The sequence below is a fragment of the Carcharodon carcharias genome, chromosome 16 (assembly GCF_017639515.1).
Source record: "Carcharodon carcharias isolate sCarCar2 chromosome 16, sCarCar2.pri, whole genome shotgun sequence".
NCBI classification, from domain to species: Eukaryota; Metazoa; Chordata; class Chondrichthyes; order Lamniformes; family Lamnidae; genus Carcharodon; species Carcharodon carcharias.
Window position 1 is genome coordinate 19,847,431 of NC_054482.1, and position 23,399 is coordinate 19,870,829.

Consider the following 23,399-nt stretch of genomic DNA (forward strand, 5'->3'; position numbering starts at 1 on the left):
TTCCTGTCCAACCTTCAGGTTGGCGGGTGGGTAAGCAAAGAGCCCAAGCGGCCTTCACGTTTTTCATGAAACCTCATCCACGAGCGGGATGAGGTTTCGTGAAGGGTTTATTAAATTAATAAATACATTTTTCACACTTCATTAACATGTCACAGCTCATGTGACACTGTCACACGAGGGGACATGTGTAAATAATTTTTAAACTTTACTTATTAAAAATTCTCAGTATGCTGTGAATTTCCTTGAGGCAGCTCTGTGCCTCAGGGAGATTCCTGCGCTTTTTCACGCGCTTGTACACAGTACTGTAAGAGTGATCTAACTAAGTTTCAACTCAGGTTTTCCATAACTTCCCCACTTTTCAATTATATCCCTCAAGAAATAAAGCCTAGTGCTTGGTTTGCTTTTTTAAAATGGCCTTGCTAACAAGAGGCGTAGCAGTTAGTGATTGGCCTATTTGTAGGCTGAGATCCCTTTGTTCCTCCACCGCACCTAGACTCAAACCTTCCAGGGTAATTAGTGACCTCCCCATTTCTCCTATCAGGATGTACTACGACCTCACATTTATCTGCATTGAAATTCACTTGTCAATTATTTGAATATTCTGCAAATTTATTAATGTCCACCTGGAATTTATTGAAGTCCTCCTGAGTATTGACTACCCTCCTTAATTTACTGTCATCCAAAAATTTAGAAATTATGTTTTTGATTCTGAAGGCCAAATGGTTAATGTAAATTGTGAACAGCAGTGGTCCCAAAACAGATCCTTTCCATCTTCTGCCACTTTGAATAACTGCCCTTTACTCCCACTCATTGCTTTCTACTCTGAAACCAGCTAGCAATCCATTGTTACATGTCTCCTGACCTCACATCCTCTGATCTTATTCATTGTTCTGTAATGGGGCACATTATTGAAGGTTTATCTGAAAAAATCGGATAAATTACATCTACTGCATTACCACTGCCTACTCCCTCAGTTACCTCCTCAAAAATTCAATACAGTTGGCCAAACAAGATTTTGCCTTTTAAAATCAATGCTGGCTGTTCATTATTATATGTTTTTTCATTTCTAGATGTTCTTCTATTGCCTCCTTTAGTAGGAATTCTATTATTTTTCTGAGCACTAAAGTTAAGCTGACTGGGCTATAATTCCCTGTACCTGTTATGGAAAAGCTCAGCAGGTCTAACAGCATCTGTGGCAGGGAAGACAGAGTTAACATTTCCAGTCCATATGACCCTTTTTCAGTGCTAAAGAGAAGTACAAATGTGATTAAATTTATACTGTTTAAAGGGGGTGGAGCAGGTGAAGCTGGATAGAAGGCAAGCGATAGGTGGAGGCAAAGGAGAGATTGACAGGGATGTCATGAACAAAAGGACAAAAGGGTGTTAATGGTAGTGGTACTGACTAAAGCGGGTGCTGATGGTAGCATTGAGTTAAGAAAACCGAAAGGATAGGCACTCTGGAAAGTACAACATGAACAAGTGACAGATGGACCTAGTGGGGGTGGGGTGGGGGGAGGGGATGTTGGTGGGAAGAAGAATCAAACGTAGGATAAAAGGTGGGGATAAAACAATGAATAAAAATGAAAATAAATAAAAATAAAAATAAGTGGATAAGAAAATAAATAAATAAAAATGAACATTGCAAAAAGGGGATAAAAAGGGGTGAGGATGAAAGAGAGGGTTCACGGTCTGAAGTTGTTGAATTCAATGTTCAGTTTGGAAGGCTGTAAAGTGCCTAGTCGGAAGATGAGGTGCTGTTCCTCCAGTTTGCTTTGGGCTTCACTGGAACAATGCAGCAGGCCAAGGACAGACATGTGGGCATGAGAGCAGGGTGGAGTGTTGGAAAGGCTTGCAGACAGACCAAAGGTGTACTGCAAAATGGTCACCTAGTCTGCGTTTGGTCTCCCCAATGTAGAGGAAAGCACATTGGGAGCAGCAAATGAAGTAGACATGCCAATGGCAACTGGTAAGAGTAGGAGAAATTCCTGGCCAGCCTTGTGGTAGAAAGAACTACCTATAATTCCATACAACAACATTCATGTAAAACTGGCATGTGGCACAGCAACTTGGACTTCTTGAGTGAACTGTGACATGTTGCTACCATCTCATTGCTTTTCTCATCATTTAATGTCATGTCTGTCTCCATGGTAAATACTAAAGCAAAATAATGATTTAATTTTTTGGCAGATGGAATGTTGTCATGTATTGCAAGGGGAATGGAATATAAAAATAGAGAAGTTTTGTTACAGTTATACAAGGCATTGATGAGATCACATCTGGAGTACAATGTACAATTTTGGTCTCCTTATTTAAGAAAGGATATCATTACATTGGAAGAAGCACAGAGAAGGTTCACATGACTGATTTCTGGGATGAAGGGGTTGTCATATGAGGAAATGTTTTACAGGCTGGACCTGTATCCATTGGAGTTTAGAAGAATGAGAATGATCTTATTGGAACATGTAAGATTCTGAGGGGACTTGACAGGCTGGATGCTGAAAGGGTGTTTCTTCTTGTGGGAGAGACTAGAACTAAGAGACACAGTTTAAAAACAAGGGGTCATTTAAGACATAAATGAGGATTGTTTTTCTCTCAGTGGGTCATTGGTCTATGGAATTCTCTTCCCCAGAGATCAGTGGAGGCTGGGTCATTAAATATTTTTAATGCTCAGTTAGATAGATTCCTGACTGACCATGGAGTCAAAGAGCATAGAGGATAGGCAGGAGAGTAGAGGCCACAATCAGATCAGTCATGATCTCATCAAATGGCAGAACAGGCTTGAGGGGCCGAATGGCCCGCTCCTGCTTCTAATTTTTATGTTCTGCCAGCTCTCTGTCATTACCTGTAGTGTTACTCTTATCCCTTAATGGTCCTATTCCCATTATAGTTTTCCTTTTTTATTGATAGTGCCTGTAAAATATTTTACTATTTTGTTTTATGTTCCTTGATAATTTAATGTCATAACTCCTCTTTGCCTTTTTAATAGTTTTTTTTTAACGTCTCTCCTAATTTTTTAATATTCTCTCTCATCATGCACCCCTCTGATGCCTATTATTTAATGGGCTGAATTTTCCGAGCCCGCTGGCAGCGGGTGTCATAGGTGGCGTGCGTGGAAACTATGGTGGGCCCCACTTCAGAGCGGCGTGAGGGCAGGTCATGATCTTCCCTTCAGCCCACTGACGGTGGGCCATGTTTCCCACCATCGGTCAGCAGGGAGCTAATTGTAATACATTAGCATATAATTAAAAATCCATCCAACCAGGCTCTTGGAACCCCACCGTATCATCCCTCCATGTCAGCGGGAAAGCACGCCAACGTGTTTCATAACAGCACGCAGGCGGTGTGCACTTGGCGGCCTTCACTTTGGGGAAACTGAGGTGAGTGAGCAGCAGCGTCGAACACAGCTCGCCTGTTGTTTACAGGCCTCAGGGGCGCTGGGGGTCAGGGGCAACTGATGCTTGGCCCCGCAGGTGACTGCTGAGGGGTGGGGGCTGCCTGGGGGCAAGTGCTGCCAACCTCGGGCGGCGACTACTGAGGTTGTGGGGAGTAGTGGTGGGGGGTGGTGGGGGGGGTGGTCAAGTGCTGCCCTGGAGCTGCATCCCACGCATGGGCAATCGAGGTTGGGGGCAAGGTAAGTGAGTGGCCACACATTAGGGATACCTGTATAAACTGACCATGCCTCTGCATCTAAGACAGATCAGGCACAGCCACAGTGATATGACTGGTGTTAGGCTTCTAGCCTGCCTGCCCATGCAAGCAACGCAGAGGCACCAAAGTGCTCCATGCCTTACCCTCCCCTGCCCACTCCCACTCTGACTTCGAGTCCACCACCACTTTATTGAATCGTGGAGCAGTTTGACTGCACACATTGTACAATCTCCTCGTCAATGCTGTCCATGTAGCAGTCACTGCTCACAGCCCCTTGCAATCTCAGCATTCTGGTTTGGACCAGCCTCTCCCATGTCACAGGTTGACAGGGCAGCCATGCAGCACTCTCCGGGAAGCATTAAGGGGCGGTCACACAGGGCCAGGAAAGGTGCTGAGTACAGTCATGATAACCATGTCTTTCTCCCTTTCATGCTGCAGGAGGACCACGTCAGGATCATGGGTCCTGGTTACCTAGCTGTATGCCTGATAGCCTACAGAGACTGTAGAAGATGGAGGAGAGAGTGACAGAGCGACCTGGCTGCACAAAGGCAGGAGCAGCAACCTCATGAAGAAGGGGCAGCAGGGGCTCCCGCACACCCTTCCCAGGAGTGACAGCAAGCTGAGGCTAATCGGTGCCTTGCGACACCCAGGATCAATAGACGCTGCTTGCCTTTCCTGCAGATGACTGAGAACCAGTGTCGCCAATGACTGCGCAGTCCTAGGGACCTGGTGGTTCACATCTGCCACTTACTGCAGGACATGGTGCCAAGGGGACATGGAGGGCATCCACTGCCAGTGGCTGTGACAGTGACCACGATGCTCAATTTCTATGCCAGTGGCTCCTTTCAGGGCTCCACAGGTGACCTTTATGTATTTCACAATCCTCCACCCACAAATACATCCATGAGATCATGGATGCCATCTTCTCCATGGCACACAACTTTGTGCATTTCGCCTGGGACTAGGACAGCCAGAATGGAAGGGCCATTGGATTCACCCTGAACTCGGGATTCCAACAGGTGCAGGGTGAGATCGACTGCACCCATGTGGCGCTCAGGTCTCCATCGCTACACTTAGTGGACTACATCAACTGCAAGGACTTCCACTCATGAACATGCAGCTGATATGCGACCACCAGAAAAACATCCTGCAGGTATGTGCACGGTTTCCAGGGAGTGCACACAATGCCTAGATTCTGAGTCGCTTGCAGATCCCTGTAGTCATCCAGGGTCCACAAAGGCTGCAGGGTTGGCTCCTTGGGCACAAGGGCTACCCAGAGAGGCTGATGATATCTGTGCGGTGGCCTCAGGCTACAGCAGAGCGACCCTATAATGAGGCTCATGCAGCAGCTGCCAGATTTGTGGAGGATGCTGACAACATTCAGTAAGGCATCCCCGTAGATCCTCACATTGTAGTTGTAAACATTAGACTCCTGTCTGGCTTATTGCAGTGCCGATACCCTCTGTGAGAATGCTCCTGTCATAGAGATGCAGTGGAGGCCCTAAAATTCATTCAATCACAGGAGGATAATGACAACATGCAGTGAAGACACTCCATAGATCTTCACACAGCCTCTGAGAATGTCTGACTCCTGTCTGGCTGAGGGCAGCTTGCTTGTGCTCCATGACCAGGGCCATCTCAGAGACGCAGCCATGAAACTTTAGACGCATCTGATGCTGTGTCCACCTTCAGCACCTCAGCCCTTCAGGAGCTGGTGCACAGCATCACTGGTCTCAGATGCTGGTGTGATGGGGGCCAGCCCCACCTTAAAAGTGCTGAGAGCACACAGAGAGAATGAGAGAATTCTGTGGTGCCTGTCCACTACATTCTGGCAGCAATGACAAGCACTGCCAAGGTGCAGGCATCAGTAATGTTCCCAGGGAGTGTGACACTGGACCGTCACTGTGATCTGAAGGCTGCACAGAGCACAGGGAAGAGGCCCTGTTCTGAGACACCTGCCTTGTATCTTATGCAGAAAGGTTTCACATCTGAGTGATAAGAACACTGCTCATCAGAACAAGGAGCCACAGGCAGTCAAACATTCTTGGGAATTTATTGACAATAGTGAACATTATATACAAGTGATTAATAACCGTGCCCAGGCTGTGTAACTAATTCTCCTTAACTTTCCTAACCTTGCTGCTATGTCTTGATGCTCCCCAGAAATCCACAGTGGAGGTGGAGGCAGCCTGCTGATGACTTTGTTAGGTGTCCTCTGGAAAGCCGAGACCTGGAAGGCCCCGGCCTGCTTTCGGAGTCCTGCTGTGTGGCAGTGGCACTATCCTTGGCCTGTGAAACTGGAGCTGCAGAGGTCACAGGAAGAGGAGATTCAGATGGGCTGCTCACTCCCAGAGTCATCTGGGTCACCGGAGTGTGCACCTGCTGATCTTCTTCCCATTAGATGCCTGAGGGCACCTGGCTGTCTCTGTGAGCGGAAGGGGTAGCTGGAGTGAGATCGAGCTGCGCAGCAGCTCTCTCACGAACACACTGTTGGAGGTCAACTATGGCATCAGCAATGGAGTTAAACCCATGAAGCAGTGCAGGAGTGATACCTGGACCAAGGTCTCCATTGTGGCTGCCATCCTACCAGTGTTGACCTTGGTGTGTTGGCATGCAGGCACTATCACCTCAGCCTGGAGATGGACAGACTCCTCCATCATGCCTTGCAATCTGAAGAGTGCAGCAAACATCCCTTCCTGTTTTCCCTAGCTTGCCTTTGCAGCTGCAGCAACTGTGCCATGACCGAGTCCAGAGCTCGTCATCTGACTTGGACTCAGCAACGTTCTGGCCTCCAGCAGTACCCCAAGTGTCGGGGACCTGGGAAGTCCCTTCCTCCTCTTGCTGTGGATCAGACAGTATGATGTGTTCACAAGGTTGTGCTCCCGAGACTACTCTAAAGCTAGGTCTCACTGGGGTGTGTGTCTCTGCACTGGTGGAGGGTGTGGGTGAGTGATGTGATGGGAGTTCAGGGAGGGTGTCTTCAGATTCCGCTTCAGAGGTTTTTTCGAAGCTTTCTTGGAGGCTCTGGGCTGTGGACTCCACCTGCTGCTTCCCAGATGTGCCTGCGAAAGCAAGGGGAGATAATTAGTGGATGGCAGTAACCTGTGAAAGAGGACACATCACTCACAGCATGGTTGTCTGATGGATGTTGCACTGCTGGACCCTCACTTGGCAGAGCAGTGCCGACCTCACCATCAGTACAGGACCAGTTCCGGTCATTGCCGGCTAGCTGGATGACTCTGTTTTCAAATTCTTTGAGAGCTTTGAACTCCAGCATCCTTCCACCTGCCTGTGACCTTTCCCTCCCATTGTGAGCCAGTTTGTCCTGCATGGATAGAGATGGGGAGGGTATATCAGGATGCCTGGTGGGCCAGATGATAAGTATGCCTGGCCTGAGTGGGTGGTGAGTGGTCCCATAGATGGGATGAAGACACTGATGGTGCGTGTGTGAAAGAATGAATGGTGATGTCCTTTGCATTGGCAGTGGATGAAGGCCCTGTGGGTGTGTGATGGGTTTGTGAGTGTGTGAGTTGGGAGTGATGAAAAGAGTGACTTACCCTGGTGGAACGGAGGAGATCAATCATCCTTTTGTGGCACTGGGTGAATGTCCTCTTCTGAAAGGTGTTGGCAACGACCACCATTGCCACCATCTCCAAAGCTGGCTTGGTGACTTTGCTATCCATCCGGTGGCCAGAGCGGGAGTACAGCACATCCCAGCGGGCCTCCACGGCATCCAACAGTTGCTCGAGGGGCCCGTTATTGAAATGGGGAGCTGCAGTCTTTTTGCCTTAGTTGACTATGTCTTCCTGGCAGCAGTGGTGAGCTGGTGGCGATGAGCCCTTTGATGGCGGCTGCCTTTTAAAGATGGTGGCCGGCGTGATGTAACAGCAGGGTGATGGCGAGCGGGCAAATGAGAGCCAACCTGCTTGGAAATGGTGTGTTTCGTGGGAGTGAATATGTAGTGAGGTGGGCTCGGGAAGATACGACATGAAAACCCACCATTTTCATCGGCGGGTAGGACTCCATTTTACCCACCTGCTACAGCACTTAGTGCAATTCTGGGAAAATTCAACCTAATATATGCTTCTTTACTAAACCTCAAATATTCCCTTATATCTTTATTCATCCTTGTAGTCACACTAGTTTCTAGTTTGTTCTTTCCTTTTTGTGGATATACCTCTCCTGTACTCTGTTAAACATCATTTTGAATGTTTCCCATGGTTGTTCTACATCATTGTTTGCCAATATTAGTAGTCACTTGGCCGTGCAGAATGTTAGCATTGCTGAATGAAGAGACGTGCTGTTGAAGCTTTTCATCTTGCACTCATCAGGGCAGATGGAAGAAAGCCACTTTTCAAAGGGAGCAACAATTTATACTGCATGAGAAAATGGTGTTGAAGGTTGGCAAACCAACACCAGTTAGTCAAGGCATGACCATGAAGATTATTGCACCAGCAAACTTATTGTTCCCAACTCTTCAGCTTCCTTCAAAAAGGGTACAATGCCTGGGCATGTTCCTTTTGCTCCAGAGAACAGGTCCTGACATAGGTATATACGTAGCTTCTTGCAAGCGTAAGTGGACCACTTTGCAAACCCGATCGATAATCTTAAATTGGTTCTTAGTGTAGTTCTCAGCACACTCAGCATTGTTCAGCAAGTGTTGCCCAAACAAGGAATCACATGTACCATTCAACATTATGGTCTGGGTTTTGCAAGCACATGCTAGTTGCGTACGGTCAGTACTCTGCCTATTGTGTACAGCTGAAGGGGCATGCTGTTTGACATTATCTACCAGTCATTAGGACATACAGCCTACGTACCTGGCATCACAATGGCACTGAAATCCAAGCACCACATTACAACTTTGTGTGGTTGACAAGGTTGCAAATATTGTTGGCCATTTTATTTTCCCGAATGTTATACTCATCTCTTCAAAATCATTTTTTCCAATCTATTCACCTGGTTTGCATCATACTTATATCCATTTCTACCAACATCTTGTGGCATGTTATGTTATAGTTATGATTACCTAGATGTTCCCCTACTTTCACTTCTCTTACCTGCTCTGGTTTGTTCCACAGTACTAGGTCCAAAAGCAAGTCTTCCCATGTTGGACTTTTTACATATAAGGTTGGAAAAGAGTCCTGTACAAATGTAGGATTTCCTTAGCCCTTTCACCTACCTCTTCTGTCCAGTTAGAATGAACGCAGTTGAAATCCCCCAGGATTACTATTTAATTTTTTAACTCAATTCCCTAATTTGTGTATTTCTTCCTCCATCTCCTTTCCACTTATAGGTGGTCTGTAAGCCACAACTATTGGAGTGATTGATCCTCCATTATCTTTCATCTTTCTCCATATTATTCTATTTTTGTCTTGTTGATAGCTGCACCTGTTTTGCTCCAGTGCCATTGTGTTATTCCTAGTAAATGTAACTACTCCACCTCCCTTTTTCCACCTCTATCTTTTCTAAAAACGTTATGCCTGGCAATGTGTAAATCCTAGTCCTGATTTTCCTGTAGCCCTGTCTGAGTAATCTGGTTCCTCCCAATACACAATTGCCTCCAGATCTTCTGTTTTAATACAGATAGTGTGCATTGCTTGTATACACATTTTAGCTCATCTTTGATGGGATTACCCCTCACTTTATATTTCGCCTTTTTAGACTCCTCCCCTGTAACTTTATTTATTCCCTTGCCCTCAGTGTCCTTACTTACTTTACTCTTTCCGCCGCCCGCGATCGGGCCCCTACCCACGATTTCACGCTGGCTAGCCAATTAACAATCAGCCAGCGTGAAATGCATGCTGACAGCATCAGCATTGCCGGGGCGAGGGCGGGAGGAGCGCGAGCGCTGAAGTTTGCGTACGCGCAGGGGTGCGCTCACCGATAGCTCCCTGATAGCGGAGAACTGCCTCAGCGAGCTGGATGATTTAGAAATAAAAAATAAAGACGTGAAAAATAAGGGAAACATGTCCCCACGTGTGACTCTGTCACAAGAACGGGGCACATGTTAAAAATAAGTTTAAAAGATTTATTTTTTTTATTCACTGTTGGAAACCTCATCCTGCCCGTGGATGAGGTTTTGCAAAAAAATGCAAAGGCCACTTGGCCTATTCGACCGACCACCATCCTTAAGGATGGACAGGCAGCGAAAAATTCAACTTAATTTCCAGCTTTAACAGGCCTCTTAATTGCCGGTGGGCGCGCTGTTGATTCTCGCGCACCCCTGCCGGCCGAAATATCGTGTGAGTGTGCGATAACGTTGGGACGCTCGCCCGACATCATCGCGTGCTGCTTCACGCTCAGTGTGTCATGTGCACGTCCGCACACTGAGCTGAAAATCCTGCCCCATGTTTCTTGTAGGTCCTTCCCCCATCATACTAGTCTCATCTGGAAACTCAGGCATTGAACTTTTTATAAGAAGATAAGGACATAGGAAATGGTAGCAGGACTAGGTCATTCAGCCCTTCGAGCCTGCCCCACCATTTAATGAGGTTATGGTTGACCTTCTACCTCAATGCCATTTCCCTCCACTATCCCCATAGCGTCTTGATGTTTTTGATATGTAGAAATCTATCAATCTCAGTCTTGAACACACTCGGTGGCTAAGCCTCCACAGTCCTCTGGGACAGAGAATTCCAAAGATTCACCATGCTCTGAGTGAAGACATTCATCCTCATCTCAGTCCTAAATGGCCTGCCCCTTCTTCTGAGACTGTGTCCACTGGTTCTAGACCCCTCCAGCCAGGGGAAACATCCTCCCTGCATCTACCCTGTCAAGCCCTGTAAGAATTTTGTATGTTTGAATGAGAAGAACTGTCATCCTTCTAAAGTCCAGAGAATAAAGGCCCAGTGTATTTAGCCTTTCCTCATAGGAGAATCCCTCCATCCCAGGAATTAATTTATCGAACCTTTGTTGCATTCTATGGCAAGTATATCTTTCCTTAGGTATGGAGAAAAAAACTGCACACAATACTCCAGGTGCGGTCTCACCAAGGCTCGATGTAATTGCAGTAAGATATCTTTACTCCTGTAATCAAATCCTCCTTCAATAAAGGCCAACATACTATTTGCCTTCTTAATTGCTTGCTTTACCCACATGTTAGCTTTCAGTGACACATGAACAAGGGCACCCAAGTTCCTTTGAAGTTCAACACTTCCCAGCCTCTCACCGTTTAAGAAATGCTCTGTATTTCTGTTTTTCCTAACAAAGTGATGTTGTATTCCATCTGCTAAATTTTTGCCACTCGCTGAGCCTCGCCAAATCCCCTTGAAACATCTTTGCATCCTCCTCACAACTCACACTTCCACCTAGTTTTGTGTCATATGCAGACTGGGAAATATTACATGTAACCCTCACATCCAAATTATTGATATAGATTGTGAATACCCGGAGCCCAAACACTGATCCTTCCAGTACCCGACAAGTCACTCACAGCCTGCCAACCGGAAAATAACCCATTTTTTCCTACTCTCTTTATTCTGTTTGTTAACCAGTTCTCAAACCATAACAGTATCTTACCCCCAATCCCATGTGCTCTAATTTTGTTTACTAATGTCTGGTGTGGGATCTTATTAAAAGCTTTCTGTAGATCCAAAAATACGGCATCCACTGTTCACCCTTATACCTCCCTCATGTCATTAATAAATATGGTGAAAAGTTAAGGCCCTAGAAAAAAATCCTAGGGAGCACCAGTTGTTAACATACTGCCAATCGGAATATAAACCTTTTATCCTCACTCTGTGTCTCCTACCCACTCCCAACCCGTTTCCAAACTAAGTGAAAAGACTAACTCCAATTCCTTACACACCCAGTTTTAACAATAATCACGTGTGAAACTTGCTTCGATGTGTTCTAGAAGTTCTACAGATAACATCCACAGTTCTCGCTATCTCATTAATAATATCTTCAAAACATTCAACTAGACTACTCAGACATTGCTGATCCTCAACAAGGCCATGCTGGCTGCCTCTGGTCAGCTCAAAATTGTTCAAGTGTTCAGCCACTCTATCCCTAATGACAGAGCCCAACAACTTCCAGACAACTGACTTTAAACTGACAGGTCTGTAGTTAACTGGCATCTGTCGCCAATCCTTCTTAAATAATATGGTAGAAATTTCCCCTGTCGGTGGTGGTGGGGAGGGGGGGGGGGAGGGGGGGGGGCGGTGGTAGTGATGTGGGGAGGTGGGCGGGGGCGGGCACAAGCCCAATCGGCCCCCCCAATTGGGGCCGCGCTGCCATATTACGTGGGCGGGCCAATTAAGGACCACCCAGCGTCACACGCGCCCGGAAGTGCTGAGCACTCCCTGTGCGGGCGAGGGGGGGAGGGATTTGTGTGCAAAAGAGCGCAGAAATCTCCCTGAGGCATGGAGGCGCCTCAGACAGATTAGCTTAAGGTTTAAACAGTTAAATAAAGGAAAGAAAATATTTTAAGACATGCCCCCTCATGTGACAGTGTCACATGAACTGGGACATGTCAGTGAATTTTTTTCAAGCTTTTTGATTTAACTAATAAACCCTTCATGAAACCTCATCCCACCCGTGGATGAGATTTCATGGAAAATGCAAAGTCCGCCTGGTCTCTTCTCCTGCCCACCAACCTTAAAGACGGATGGGCAGCTCTGTTAATTGGTTTAATGATTATTTAAATGGCCTTAATAGGTCCTTGACAGTTTGGCGGGCGCACAGCCAACTCAGCTGTGCGCCAGCCGAACGGAAAATCTAAATGACACGCGGTGATATCGGGACGCCTGCCCGATATCACCACGCATCATTTTATGCATTGACGAGTGGGCCCCACCCTCTGCTTGCTGACCTGGAAATTCTTCCCAGAGAGTTATATTAGTACATTTCTAATCTATTGGCACAATCTCTAAATCAAGAGAGCTTTGAAGGTTTATTTCTGACACTTATGCAATTTTCTTATCTATTACATTTAATACCATGGGGTAGATACCAGCAAGTTCTGGAGATGTATTCCTCTTAAGTCCCACTACTTTCTCCACTATTTTTTTGTGATTGCTTGAATTGAATCCAATAATTTCTCCCCTTTATTCTTAGTTTGTTAGAGTATCTTAAAAATGATTTAGTTGATCAAAGTAACCCAGCATGGGTTTGCATTTTAGCCAAAAAGGGAATGTGGCGAAAAGAGAATGGTTATGTAATATGTTATGACATGGCAAATGATGTGCGCCAGGCAGACTAAATTTACAAGGGAGACTTGGCCACGCTATCACAACAGTTTTGCAATTTGTATTTATTACGAGATGTGTGCACTGAATTCAGAAGTAATGAGTCTGCTAAGGTCTTTAGAGGTTTTAAAAATTAAATTAAAGTGTTTATTAACAAATGAAAAAAATTCAAGTGTATACATAAGACTATAATTACTTAATACTGTACCAAATCCTAAAATTCCTAATTAACCTGTCTCTAAATTATACACCCCCTTTAAGGCAACAAAATAGATTTTAAATTTAAAAAAAAAAAGCCATAAAGTTATCACAGTGCCCACCTGACAGTGGAATTTCAAAAGCTTGTCTCCAACTTTAGTTACTGGACACAGTAGACTTTGCACAAATGGCTGAAAGCTTCCCGAAGGATGTTTCACACACTCCTGTTAGATCTTACATGACCCCCCCCCACCCCCCCACCCCAAGATAGCCTTTCATTCTCCTTTATATGTGTCTCTCTTTCTAATCTGTAAATTCCATTATTCCGTACATCTTTGGAAATGCACTTTTCCCATAATATAAAAACTTTCATATTGCTAATATTGTCAGTAACCTTTGGGAAAATAAACACACTGCTTGGCCTTGCTTACCTGGGAAGTTATAACCATCCTAACATCCTTTTGAAATCCAAATGGCTCCTTCACTTGTCTAAAAATGTAAATTCCCTTCACACCTTACAAGCTAAGACAGTATCCTTGTTTACCCATTAGCATTTCAAGTACACTTCTACATCTAGCTTATTTTGATAATTTCAAGCTTGCAGTCTAACCGACTCCAAATGTAATTAAATTAAATTAAAACAGACAGAACTGTCTGCACTCACACCCTTAAACCTACTTGACGATAAATCAGAATATTATTATGGAAATGATTATACCTTCGTAACAAGTACCAGTACTTTTACTAGTCAGTTTGTATTAAAGCTTGAATATTTATTAAAAAAAACCACTCAGGCGTGAGTCTGAATTGAGGTTATTGTTGTCAGGCTAACAACCTTTTGTTGCAACAGTTAAAGCAGGAAAATCGCTAACATAGTTTCCCTTCTATCACCTCTTCCTTAGTGATGACAAAGGATGGAAAATACTTATTGAATTAATCTGCCATTATATTGCTGACTATTACAGTATCAGCTGCAGCTATATTTAATGGCTATGTATCTCTCTTTATCATTCTTTAAATTTTACTATCAGCCTTTACATTGCCTGCAAGCTTTTTTGTATTCCTTTTGCAGCTCTTAATGACCTTTAGGAGTATTCTGTATGTTTTGCCTATCAGCTGGATTACCACTTTTCTTGGGATTTGTGTAATCTTTAGCTTTAGATTGTAGTTTATCATATGTTGAGACCATGGTTGCTTGCCAGTATACTTTTGCCCTTGAGGGGATGTCTTGGTTTTGTATTGTACTAAATACTTAATTCAATATCTGTCCTTGTTTTTCTGTCACTTTACCTGTTACCAAGTCTGCCGGCAACAACTGTTGTCAGTTTAATACATTCAGTTTGCATCCCATTTCTTCAAAGTTAGATTTACATTTAAAACCTTGGCTTGCATGTGACTTTTTGCTTTTTCAAACTTAATGTCAAAGTACGTCTTGTTATGGTCAAGGAGCTCCCCTACTGTCAGTTTATTCATTATTTATTTTTTAATGGGATGTTGGTGTCACTGGCCAGCATTTATTGCCCATTCCTAATTGACCTTGAGAAAGTGGTGGTGTTCTGCCTTCTTGAACTGCTGCAGTCCCTGTGGTGTAGATACAGCCACAGTGCTGTTAGGGAGGGAGTACCAAGACTTTGACCCAGTGACAATGAGGGAACAGCAATGTATTTCCAAGTCAGGATGGTGGGTGGCTTGGCGGGGAACTTCCAGGTGGTGGTGTTCCCATCTATCTGCTGCCCTTGTCCTTCAAGATGGTAGTGGTCTTGGGTTTGAAAGATGCTGCCTAACGACCCTTGGTGAATTCCTGCAGTGCATCTTGTAGATAGTACACACTGCTGTTACTGTTCGTCAGTGGTGGAGGGAGTGAATGTTTGTGGAAGGGGTACCAATCAAGTGGGCTGCTTTGTCCTGGATGATGTCAAGCTTCTTGAGTGTTGATGGAGCTGCGTTCAAGCAGGCAAATGGGGAGTATTCCATCACACTCCAGACTTGTGCCCTGTAGATGATGGACAGGCTTCAGGGAGTCAGGAGGTGAGTTATTCACCTCTGACCCGGTCTTGTTGCCACAGTATTCATGTGGCTAGTCCAGTTCAGTTTCTGGTCAGTGCTAACCCCCAGGATGTTGATAGTGGGGGATTCAGTGATGGTAACACCATTGAATGTCAAGGAGTTTGTTATCCATTAACTGAACCATAAAGAATTCTTGTAGCTGACTGCAAAGCTAGTTGCATGACTGAATCCAGTGGCAAGATGATCTGAAGGGAAAGTCTGTAAATATTCCAGCAGGACACGACAAGCCAGTTCGCCTCGGCCTGAATTAGAGTTAACCCCGTATTTTTCATAGCTTTACAAGAACTGTATTTCCATCTGAACCCTAAATACAATTTCATTTTGTTTCCTCAGGCAAAAGAAATTTCCTTCTTACTTCTGCTGAGTGCAAATCCATTTACCAACTGTATTGGTCAATTAATTATTGTCAGAATTATAAGCTTCTGTTCCCTTTTTGCTTCTACCATTTTCAAGCTGCTTATCATTGTCTGACCAAGAGAATGTGAAAAACTTCGCCTGGACTGATAGAAAGTTCTTGAAAGCTGGATTGTTCTGTTCATTGCCCCTCCTTTGAGAACGGAAATTTTTTGCCATCGCGAATGGTGTAATTAAAACAATAATGTAGCAAAGTGAGAGATCTGATAGGCCCGAGCTTATATAATCAAGAAAACAAGCAGAAAGTTAATGTCCATTGTGCATAATGCTGGCTAAGTTTCTGGGAGAAGATAGGCAAACCTAATAGCCAGATCATTTGGATGCCACAAAGCTGGGGTATTAAAAGCCTCAAAATGTAGGAAGAAGGGTGTCAGGAGAGACCCAAGCCATGCTACAGGTGTCATGTCCTGAGGAAGTATGAATGACCATGGAAGAAGTTTGGCTGAGTCTTTTTTCAACAGGTTGAGTGTATGGATGTCATATTTGTTCCTTCGAGGAACAAGAGAACAATGTTTAAATAAACAGGGACCACAAGAGTATCAGTAACACAGAGATCGATGAGAAACATTGCGACAGAGTGTGTATGAGCTGACTTGTATGAGCTGCTTACCACAAATGTATTCAAGTATCACCTGAATACATTCTGATTGCCCTTTAACCTTTCCATTATTGCTCTGTCTAGACATTTATTTCAAAGGAGGTTGGGTTCCTGTTCAGGCGGTGGAATCATGTTAATTGTAATTTTGAACATTCATAGGGATTTTTACATGGCAAACAATTTTTAATATTTGTTTTCTTATAACTTAAACTTATTGCTGCATTGAAATTGATTTCATTTTTTCAATTTCCTTTCTAGGCGGGGATGATTGCCTTGCTGTTGGCGATATTGTTCCTCGTGATGGTTCTCTACACTCGGCGGCGATGGTGCAAGCGTCGTCGTGTTCCACAACCGCAGAAAAGTGCCAGCGCAGAAGCTGCAAATGAGATCCACTACATCCCATCGGTATTAATGGCTGGCCAGACTCGGGAAAGCCTGCGGAACTCGCGACTGCAAGGCCACAACTCCAGCGGTTCCATCAGCATCCGGGAGACTCCAATACTCGATGGGTACGAGTATGACATTGATGACCTTCGTCAACAGCTGCAGAGAGAGTGTATGAATGGCGGCGAGGACTTTGGCAGTCAGGTGACACGTACCTTGGATTCTCTTCAAGGCTGCGATGAGAAAACCTGCTTGGATCTCACTCCAGGTCAGTACCAGTACACTGCTTTACTGGGAATGGAAGCTGATGGGTGAATGGTTCTTGACTGTGAAACTGGGATGTCTGAAATGCTTAGTTTGACAGTATACACAAAGAGCGGTGGGGATGAGTATAGGCATAAACGTGAAGATGTAAAACTCAAAGCTTCTCTCAGAACATTATCTGCACCATGTTGTAAGTCTCATTCAAAATGATAGATTTCTTTTCTGAATGCATGGCTCCAAAGATCCATGACACAGCATTTTTGTGCTTTTCATGGCACTGTGCCCACCAGTGGCCTCCAGCGCTGGCCACAGCAGAATTTTTTAGGGTCATTGGGAGGGCTACTTGTCTTCGTGTGGGTGTCAAACAGCATACTACAAGAGTGAAATTCTGGAGACTACCTAACATGAAAACCTAAGCTGAAAAATATGGCACAAGTTTGTGAATGAAGAAATATGGTGTGGCAGGGCCCATCTGTACATTTGCAGATGCTGCTACATCTCATCTTACTTCCCTCTATTACACCAGATCCCTTCTGAGCCAGGGAAGCATGTATTCCTAACTTCCCCTCGCTTTAGACCTTTTGGCATCTTCAACCTTACAAGGGATTGAGTGGAGCTTCTGCTTCTCTTAAGGCCAGCCAGGAATTCCCAAAGTCAGTTAGGATCTGGTGAACTGTGCGTCTGCCTCTTTCTGGGAAGCTTTGCTGGACTCCATGGAACTGATGAATAAATTCAGGGTCACTGTATGGATATGCCAGTCGTATATCAGTCTCAACTCTGTTAGAAGGATCTGCACAAATTTGAACAAGTTATTATAGTTCCATTCTTTCCGGAAACTGTATTTCACTCAAGGTTTAAATAATTTATGGAATATATAGGTGTATGATAAAGAGTAAATCAAGCAGCTTTTGATTGGTTATTTCCATTCCAGTTTTGTTCCATTGTTTTGGTTTATTTAATGTCTTTTCTCGCTTTGGTCTCAATCATCTCTGAATTTCTGATGCGTTGTCCTCTGTTGCTTCTCAACTTTTGATCACTTACTCGTCACTCATAAAAATAATTGTTGTTTCTTATACATTTTGTGTCCTCAAATGTATCTCTTGATAGTTATGGTCTTAAGGAAAAGACCCTTTGTCATAACATATCCTTTGCTTACTTTATTGTTCCCAACTCTAGAGGCAGATATGATGTTACATGAATTGAGGGTATGCTTATTTCACTATTTAATTATAACTAAACAATTTTAATTATTATGTAGCTTAAGAAGAAAAAAAATTAGTCTATGGGCCTGATTTTCATGGAGTTGGGGAGAGTCCGCCAAGGCTTAAAGGTAGCGGATGGGACCCAGAATTGGAAGCCCCACATCCTCTACCTGCACGTACGATTTTTGGGGCAGGGCATGCAGCGCATGGGCACCTTTCATGAGTCGGCTGCACCATTTAAACCTAGCGCAGAGAAGGAGCAGGTGCGATTTTCACTCCAAAAATGTCCCGAACTTGCAATGTGCATCCCACAGCTTTGTGTTGGAGATGTGAGCAGCTCTGAAGACCTGAGTTAAAAGGTTGTAAGCCTTTAATAGAGCTGTGGAAAGAAGCAGCTGAAAAGCTGTACTTGCCTCAAAGATTGAGGGGTGCTGCCTGAACTCAAAGGAGAGGGATAGGGTAACTGGAAAAGAAGAAAGGTGCATATTGCGGAGGCCTTTTCACCTTGCATGGGTGACAGGACAGACTGCCAGTATTGCTGGGTGAGGATTGTGTTGTCCAGGAAGGAAGGAAGGTTAAAGAAATGGGCACAGCACCTCCCCACATATGGAAAAAGGAGAAAGGTGGCAGCAGTCGTGTGTGGCTATAACCAGGGCATGAGGTAGCGGAGGTACTCCAGAGAGAGTAGCAAGAAAGAGGACGGTGAGACATTACCTTGATCGAAAGGTCTACCGTCAGAGGTTCAGTTTCTTTCACATGACTGAAAGGCAGCGCAGATGAAGTCTCTGAATATCTAGAGATAAGGCCAGAGATATCTGTGCAATGTTGGAGCCAGACCTCAAGCCTCAAAAAACTGGTGCCCAGGCACTGCCCTTTGCAGTCAAAGTCATCATCACCCTCAACTTTTAATACAATTGGCTCCTTCCAGGGATTTGCTGCAGACCTCTGTGGCATTTCACAAGCAAGCACCTCAGTCACCGATGCCATCTTTGCTAGAGTTGGGGAATACATTATATTCCAGATTGATATGGAGTCTTGACTCAGAGAGTAACAGGGTTTGTCTCCTTAGCTGGCTTTCCACAAGTAGAAAGTGTGATAGATTGCACCCACATTGCCATCGAAGTGCCATCTCAGGAGGCTTTCAGATACATTCATATAAAGTCATTCCATTCCATCCACATGTAGCTTGTGTGCGCCACAATAAGGTAATCCCCTCCATGTGTGTACAATTCCCTGGAAGCTGTCGTGACTCATTCATTTTGATGGAGTCAGGCCTGCCGTAACTTTTCAAGCCCAGAACCCAGGTCCATGGCTGGCTACTGGAGCACAAAGGGTATCTATTGAGGAAGTGGCTACTTACTCCCTTGTGCCAATTATATAGCACCAAACACCTTCAGACAAAGTGTACTCATCGAGTAGGCTATTGACCTCTTAATGATGCTGTTCCAATGCCTTGACCCTCCTCGTGAGAGGATTCCAGTACTCATCTGCAAGGGTGTCGAGGATAGTGGCCTGCTGCATGCTGCTTAATACGTGAAGGGGCAAAGAGGCATTCATATGCAGGAGCTAGAGCCTGGTGATGGAGAGTGCTCATCTGAGAAAGAGGTGGAGGAGAAGGAGGGAGAGGAGGAGGGTGAGGTGGATTCCTTTAGCTCAGATGAGGAAGTCCCAAAGGAGAAGGGTGACAATGGGGGAAATGATGAGGGGTATGCCTGGGGACCCAGTGTTGGCTCAGTACATGATGTCATAGTCACCAGGGAACACTTAAATCAGAGGTAGTTCTCCTCAGCAGCATTGAGGATATAACTGAACCTTCAGCAGTAAATGTCTGACATGCCATCACAACATGAATGTCCAACAATATATAGACACTTCATATCTTCTCAGAGGTGCCCATTTCACAACAAGAGAGAAAATCAGCAAGTGTCCTTGACAACATAGGCATCACAAAGGCAGAACTCAGTGGCCTGAATCACCTGTGTTAAGGGATTGACCTTATGATGCACTGTGGCAGAGGGGCCTGCAAGTGTATGTTAGAGGCTGTCAAAGACATGGAGACAAAGTCACCCAGTACCTCCAAAGCCTGCCTTTGCACAGAGTGCAGCTGTGCAGTGTGAGGTGAGACTCAGTACATGCAGATATGACTGCTGGACCAACAGAAATGCAGAAGCTGGAGACAGTGCAGGATAAAGGCATCCAAAGAGCCCATGTGTTGGGAAAACCTTCCATTTATGTTGAGTTCAACCTGCCCCTACTAGTGGACTTGTGAGGCAGCCACAACATTCAGTCCAGCAACTCACCGAGGCTCCTTGTCAGGCCACGGCCTGTAACACACAAAAAGACAAGGGCATCATTTCTATGTCAACTCCCACAATTGCAATCTTAACTCAAAGACACATGTAGTTCTGACCTTTGTGGTCACTGCTGTGTGTTCGCTGAGTATTAGCTCAAATAATGCCACTGCGTTGGTCTCATCACTATGGTTGGTCTGCACCAGACAGATTGCCTTCTAGTTGGACTGAATTTCATGCGGGAGGCAGGGGTGGTGGTGAAGGGGGGCATATTACTACCATCCATCCCCCACCCCTTTGCAAAAATTAGTTGTCAGCTAAACAACTTAAAAAATACCCTGTATTATCAGATCAGCCGTGACCTTATTGAATGGTGGAGCAGGGGACGAATGGTTTACTTGTACTCGTAATTCATGCGTTTGTATGTTCATATGTTCACTCGCAGTCTGTGAGTGTGCTAATCCAATACTCTGCCCCATAAGGTGACTCCTGATGCTCTATATCAATGCCAAGTGAAGCATCATCATGACTGCCCTCCCTTCTCTGAGTGGGACTGTGCTCATATATCTCTGACTCAGACAGTCCCTCCTGCATTCTGGTGCTATGTCCTTTGCCATGTGCAACCCAGCCCTACGCGTGTGCCACATCCCTTCATAGTGGTCGCGTCTGTGTTGTTGGTGTGTCTGCTGGTCAGATGTGACAGTTCTTCCTCCTCTCTCTTGATGCCCGAGGGAAGACCCGGCTCTGTTGGGGTGGGGGAGGGGGGGTTGGTGAGGGGTGGTGGGTAGGCATGCAGTGATAGGATTTGTGTGAGACTAAAATGGAAGTAATTAGTGTAAACCTTGATAAGTGTATGCTCATATGTGGTTCCAGGCCATTATCAGAAACCATATTACCAGAAAGCTTGGCCGAAAACCCTCCCTTTGTTTTCAATCATGTGCCAAGCTCCCATTATTCTCGATCAACCTCCCCTGTGTTAAATAACCATCATCCCCATCAATGAAACCATGTTCAAAGGAACCTATAACACTGCCTTTGGCATCTGCTATGGCCAACTTGCCATCCCCTTTACTGGCCTCGGAAGGCACTCTGTCAATTTCAATGGCCTCTCCTCCAGCCGGCGAATGACTCTGAGGTTCGCATTGCCACCCCCTGTCCTCTTGGCATTCTGAGTGCCCTTCTCCTGCAAGTAAACAATAAAGAGGAATGTAAGTGTATTATGACACAGCAGTTGGTACAGGCTGAGTTGTTTAAGTCCCAGAGGGGAACTTGAACAACTGTCATAACCTATATTTTCAATTGGTATATTTAAGACCACGAAGCTTCAAGAGGTTTTTTATATAAAACTAAATTAAGCACTTATTAATTTAACAAGAAATTAAACACAATGGGCAGAATTTTACCCTTGATAGGCAGGCAGACCCCACCGGCTTGGCAGCAGGTGGGCAGCCAATCGCTGTTGCCGAAACGGGCCCCGCTGCCATTTTATGTGGGCGGGCCAACTAAGGCCCACCCAGCATGACGCCCGACAGGAAGCACTATGCACTTCCTGTATGGGCAGGGGTGATTCCCCAACTGTCAGAGTGCGCTGCTTCATGCATGCACGTGAAAGAGCGCACATCTCCCTGAGGCAAAGTGCGGCCTCAAGGAGATCACTGAAAGGCTGGCAAATATAAAGTGTAGGACAATAAAAAATTCATTATCATGTCCCCCTCATGTGAAAATGTCCCGCCACTGGATGAGGTTTGTAAAAAAAATCACCTACCCTCCTGCCCGTTGGGTCCGTGCACCGAACTGAAGTTCGCACGGGCCCCTCAAAATCGTCAATAATCGGCAAATTGAGGGTTTTAATGAGGCCTTTAATTAATGGCGGGCGTGCGCCCCGCTGCATAGCGCGCCCGCCAACCTAAATATCGCGATGCTGCGCGGTGCTGTCGGGTCGCTTGTGTGATGTCAGCGCGCCACATTTTAAGCACTGGCGTGCGGACTCTGTCACCCACACACCAGCCAAAAGGTCCTGCCCAATATAAACATGTCTACCAATGCTACCAGAATAACTTCTAAACAAATCTCCAAATTAATCACCCCAAGCTAAATATTCACCAAGGCAACAATAACCCATAGACTTTAAACAGACACCAGGCAAAGCACATTTGACCTTACAAATTCAAAATGAGGTCGCTTGCAATTTGGTTCCTTTGCAGACACAGTTGTAGGCTTATAGGCTGGTCAAATACTAAATGCCTCCGACTCACACAAACAAGATCCCTTCTGTTTAGACCTAGCTTCCCCTTTGAATGTCAATGTTCCAGTGTATTACAAGGTTTTTAATTTTACCTCTCCTAACAATATTCCTTTCATCCCACCAATTTTATTAATAACATAAACACATTGCTTGGCATCTCCCAGCCAGGTGCAAGATTTTATCTATTCGTTTGAATGGTTTATTCAACAAATTCAAATTATCCTTTACCTTTTAATTAACATTTATCTAATTAACATCTCAAACCACTATACATCAAAGCACCCAGACTAGCTGGCTTTAATCCAATTAGGCCACACAGTTAGGGCAGGATTTTTCATATGACGGGCGGGATGGGCATGACGGGCGGGGGTGGGCGCAGAGCCAATCGCCACCCGCCACCCGCGATCGGCTCCTCGCTGCCATTTTACACGGACGAGCCAATTAAGGCCCGCCTAGAGTAATACACAACCTACCTGTGTGGTCGGAGGGTAGGAGGGAGACTTGGGGCAAGTGCTCTTTCACGCATGCACGCGAAAGAGCGCAGCGATATTAAATTGGATATTAAATTAATATTAATATTAATATTAAATTGGATATTAAAATAATTAAATAAACGATTTAAGTGTTTATTTAAACATGTCTCCTCATGTGACTGTGTCACATGAGTTGGGGCACGTTTTTATATTTATGAAAATGTATTTATTTACTTAATAAAAGCTTCAGGAAACCTCGTCCCACTCGTGAAAAGCGTGATGGCCACTTGGGCTTTTCACTTGCCCGCTAACTTAAAGGTTGGACGGGCAGTGTTTGCAAACGCTTCAATTAATTTTTTAATGACCTTAATAAGTCGTTTACATTTTGACAGACGCACAGCTGACTCCGGTGCGTGCCCACTGA

General features: G+C 45.0%; 1 protein-coding gene across 1 annotated transcript in view; it reads left to right on the forward strand.

Annotated features, from left to right (window-relative positions):
• The window catches only part of astn1 (astrotactin 1), a 2,752,121-nt gene that overhangs the window by 818,407 nt on the left and 1,910,315 nt on the right, over positions 1-23,399 (forward strand). Inside the window, exon 3 of the mRNA XM_041207794.1 lies at positions 16,375-16,768. Within this exon, the coding sequence (XP_041063728.1) occupies positions 16,375-16,768 (394 nt within the window). The remainder of the gene's footprint in view (positions 1-16,374; positions 16,769-23,399) is intronic.